Below are 3,948 nucleotides of genomic sequence, written 5' to 3'. Positions count from 1 at the left end.
AGTAGACAGATAAGAAATGTATGAAGTGTTTAATTTTTATTTGTTAAGTGAAAGAGTATTCATGTCTTTTAAAAAAATCAATTTTTATAATTATATAATACATTTAAAAGTATTTTTATCTTTTTAAGGATAGATCAATTTCATAATATCTCTTTCTTGTCTTTGTTGAGAAGCTGTGAAATTTAGATCCTTTGAGCAGGTAATTTTTACCCCTTGAAGAATTCCCCTAGAATTGGAAGTCAAAATTTCATCGCTTCACAAATACAACAAAAGTAGCAGTATATAATTTCAGAGATTTCTTCAATTCCCCATCCATCGATCGAATTCCAGGTATCTGAGATTCCTATTTATTGGAGATGGTACTTTCTCAGAAAATTCACGATGCTTTCAAGGGCACAGTAGAGAGAATCACGAGCCCTCGCACTGTCTCAGCCTTTAAGGAAAAAGGCGTGCTTAGTATCAATGAATTCATCGTCGCCGGCGATAACCTTGTCTCCAAGTGTCCGACCTGGTCCTGGTAAATTTCGTTCTCATCCCGTGCCGAATTCTGAATTTACCTCTCTTGCCATTCCATTTTCTCTCTATTTTGGAATTGGGAATTAAATTAGTTTATTATTCGCGAACCTGTGTAGATTTTGAATTGACTTGGTTGGAGTTGCCTTTTGTGATTGGTTAGGTGTTTTTATGCTATGAAGGCGTGAAATACGTAATAGTTATTGTTTAGCTTATAATTAGGAATTGGTTTTATTTTTTGAGTAATGCAGAATCTGATGTATCAATAAATGGTACAGGTTAGAAAGATGTTAGACTACTATGAAAAATTGTTGTCTTGTTTAATTAGATGTTCCTGCTATGATATACACTACTCCAAGCTTGAGATTTTGACTTGCAAAAACTTTAAAATAAGATGATACTTGAGATGTTTTCTGTTATGTATAGTTTTCCCCTTGTCATAGTAAAAGCTGAAAATTTAGGGGATGCATATAAACTTACTTGATGGCATAGAGAACTTGAGTTCATACAAATTCTATGAATGTCTTCTGACTGAGAAGTGCGGATATGTATTGTGTCTTCTCCGTCAGCCAAAAAATGCAGTATGTAATGTTCATGTTCTTTTTTCAGCTAATATTTGATGTGATTATTTTGATTGATTTTTTAACTGCATTGTTATTAATTTATGTTTTGTCAATAGGGAATCAGGTGAGCCAAGCAAGAGGAAGTCATATCTACCTCAAGATAAGCAATTCTTAATAACTAGAAACGGTAAGTGGTTTGGCCTTGTCCCCTGGGCATTGTTACATGAACATTACATGGACGAGTATGGTGTATGGATTCAAATTGAGAGCTATTAAGATGAATACATAGTATTTATGGTATTATTCATTTTTATAATGATTTAGTTCATGAATTTGTTGTCTCATTTCTGTCACATACAGATACTTGTATATTCTCATGCATAAACACTACCAAATCCTACAAGTTTTTGCTATACTTTATCAGCGATTGTGTTCTCTTCACTACATTCCTCAGCCCTGTATGTTATCTAAGATTATAACAAGTCTTGAATTTCTTCTGCACATTCTCTTCCTGGGTTCATAAACTAACCTTTGTGTCACTAATAGCTACCATTTGAGACTTCTCACCTATCATATGAATAGTTTCATGCACTTTGAATAAAGATGATAAACTATTTTTTTCCGTCTTCTTATTGGTGTTGATCTTCTACTTTTTCTTTATCTACTAGAGAATGGTAGATCTGACTGAGACTTCTTACATGGAATATAGGAGTACTGTTTTTGGGAATTCACTTGGAATCACTTTAAGTACTTTTCAGCATTTGATATCAATCATCACCATCTAGATTTTGTTTGCAGTTCCTTGTCTTCGTAGAGCTGCCTCGGTTGAAGAAGAATATGAAGCTGCTGGGGGTGAAGTTCTTCTTGATAATGAGGATAATGACGGATGGCTGGCAACTCATGGGAAGCCTAAAGGTTTGTTATTAATATGTGATATGATATTAAAAAGTTTAAGTTTGATTAGTTACCTTATTTGTTGTGCTATGCTGTTAATCTCCTTAGATACCAAGAGCGACGAAGATGAAAATCTACCTTCCATGGAGACACTAGAAATCAGCAAGAGAAACACAATCCAAGCAATCTCGTCATACTTTGGAGGTGAGGAAGAGGAAGAGATTCCAGATATGACAGAATTTGAAGATGCCGATAACATCATTGAGAATGATGATCCTGTAAGTTCCTATTTTGTTTGTTTATCCATGATTCTATTGAGAAGGACTTCTTTTTTCTTTTATCAGCTAAAATCTGTCACTTAAGTAAAGTCTTCAGCAACGCTGCTGTAATTGAATTACATTATTCTTTGTGAAATATGTGATGCACGTGCTTGCTAAATTGAAGTTTTATTGATGTAATTCATGACCTTCATTGTCAAGGGCTGCCAACAAACATTTTACATTAGTTTGTTAAAAGAAACATTAGTTTGTTAAAAGAAACAATTCCTGACAATGCTACTGTTGATGAGATTTTTGCTTCTGCAGTAAAAAAGTTTACATAAAACATTTCGAAAATAATTCATTGTTTAAAAACTACTTGTGCAATAATGGTAAAATATGTGTAATAGCAAAGTTTGACATCACTATTACACCGTTAGTTAGTTGTTATCAGGATCTTGTGCTTTGAACAAGTTATATTTGTTCAGAAATATTTTTTTGGGTTGCAATTGATTCATATATTAAAAAATGAAATAATTCATTAAAAGGTCAACCATATTTATGCATAACGTTAGGTTTTTATGGTGGTAATTTTCTCTAGTCAATACACCATAAGGTAATTTAGAGGTAGTGTAATTGACAACACAACGTTTGGGATGCTGGAGTTGGATCTACTGCATGCTTGCAAGACCATGGAAGTTTGTTTTCACGCATATCTCTTCTTTTCTTCTTTCAATTTTGTCATTGTAGAATGGGTGATGGAAATACATTTACTTGTAAAGGACTCTTAAATAGGAGACTCTCCTTTGTTTTTACCATTTCCCTGTCTCTTTTGGTTATGATCTTCTTGGAATACCAAGTTCTTTGAAGGTAGGTAATGGAGCATTTGTTTGTTTGGGAAGACCTTTTAGAATTTAGACTAGGAGCCTTTTCTTTTTTTGACTTTCCTGTCTTTCTGTCAACTGTGGACCTTCATGGAGCCCCAGTTTCTTCTTTTCTTATAGGACTCGGATTCTTTTTTGTAGTATTTTCTTTTGGAAACACGCCAACCAAAAATTGGATGAATTAACTTTGTTAGATCATTGTATGTTGAGAATAACAAGGTCATCTCCTTTGTGTTGCATTTGTTGAGGGATAATCATTTTGTCTTCTCTAAAATCAAATCTTCATAGAACTATCAGATAATGTATTACGATCACCTCACCAAGCTAATGCAAATAGATATATTATCTTTTTTAACAGCCAAGGCACTCATTCTGATAATGTAAGGTCTCCAAAATCAATTCTTCCTAGATCTATCAGAAAATGTATTACGGGTCCCTTCACCAATTTGATGTAAGTTACATCAACTGTTAGCAGCCAGTGCGCTCATTCTGTTTCTTCAAGGCATTTAAGAAGACTGGAAATAATGGTTATGAGGAATATTATCTGCATACTGTATGTCCTGATTGAAGTTAAACTTAGCACTTCTAGAAATAAATGCACAGTTCTGATTGCCGGAGTATGAATTGAAAGTAGTGTATTCCAGAAAACCTTAAGCTAATTTGAGAACAAAGTGAATTGCTTGTGATGCAGCACCAATAGGATGATTAATAAACATAGAAGAAAGATTCAGAAAGAATGAGGAATTAAGGGAGAGGATAGAAGAAGAATTCAATAGAAGAAGGGGAGGGATGCGCCATAAGCCACCAAAATAATTATTCATTCATCATCAACTGAAA

The 3,948-nt window shown here is 33.8% G+C and overlaps 1 protein-coding gene across 2 annotated transcripts in view; it reads left to right on the top strand.

The window, feature by feature from the left end:
- Positions 1-139: 139 nt before the first annotated feature.
- The window catches only part of LOC111383023 (autophagy-related protein 3), a 9,886-nt gene continuing 6,077 nt past the window's right edge, over positions 140-3,948 (top strand). For both annotated transcript variants that reach the window (XM_023007077.1, XM_023007078.1), the window contains exons 1-4: positions 140-517; positions 1,193-1,263; positions 1,875-1,991; positions 2,079-2,248. In XM_023007077.1, coding sequence (XP_022862845.1) covers positions 357-517; positions 1,193-1,263; positions 1,875-1,991; positions 2,079-2,248 — 519 coding nt within the window. In that variant the 5' untranslated portion in view covers positions 140-356. The remainder of the gene's footprint in view (positions 518-1,192; positions 1,264-1,874; positions 1,992-2,078; positions 2,249-3,948) is intronic.

This window comes from Olea europaea, unplaced genomic scaffold (assembly GCF_002742605.1).
Source record: "Olea europaea var. sylvestris unplaced genomic scaffold, O_europaea_v1 scaffold2605, whole genome shotgun sequence".
Taxonomy (NCBI): Eukaryota; Viridiplantae; Streptophyta; class Magnoliopsida; order Lamiales; family Oleaceae; genus Olea; species Olea europaea.
Note: the sequence above shows the minus strand (reverse complement) of the source record. Positions and strands in the feature narration are given on the sequence as shown.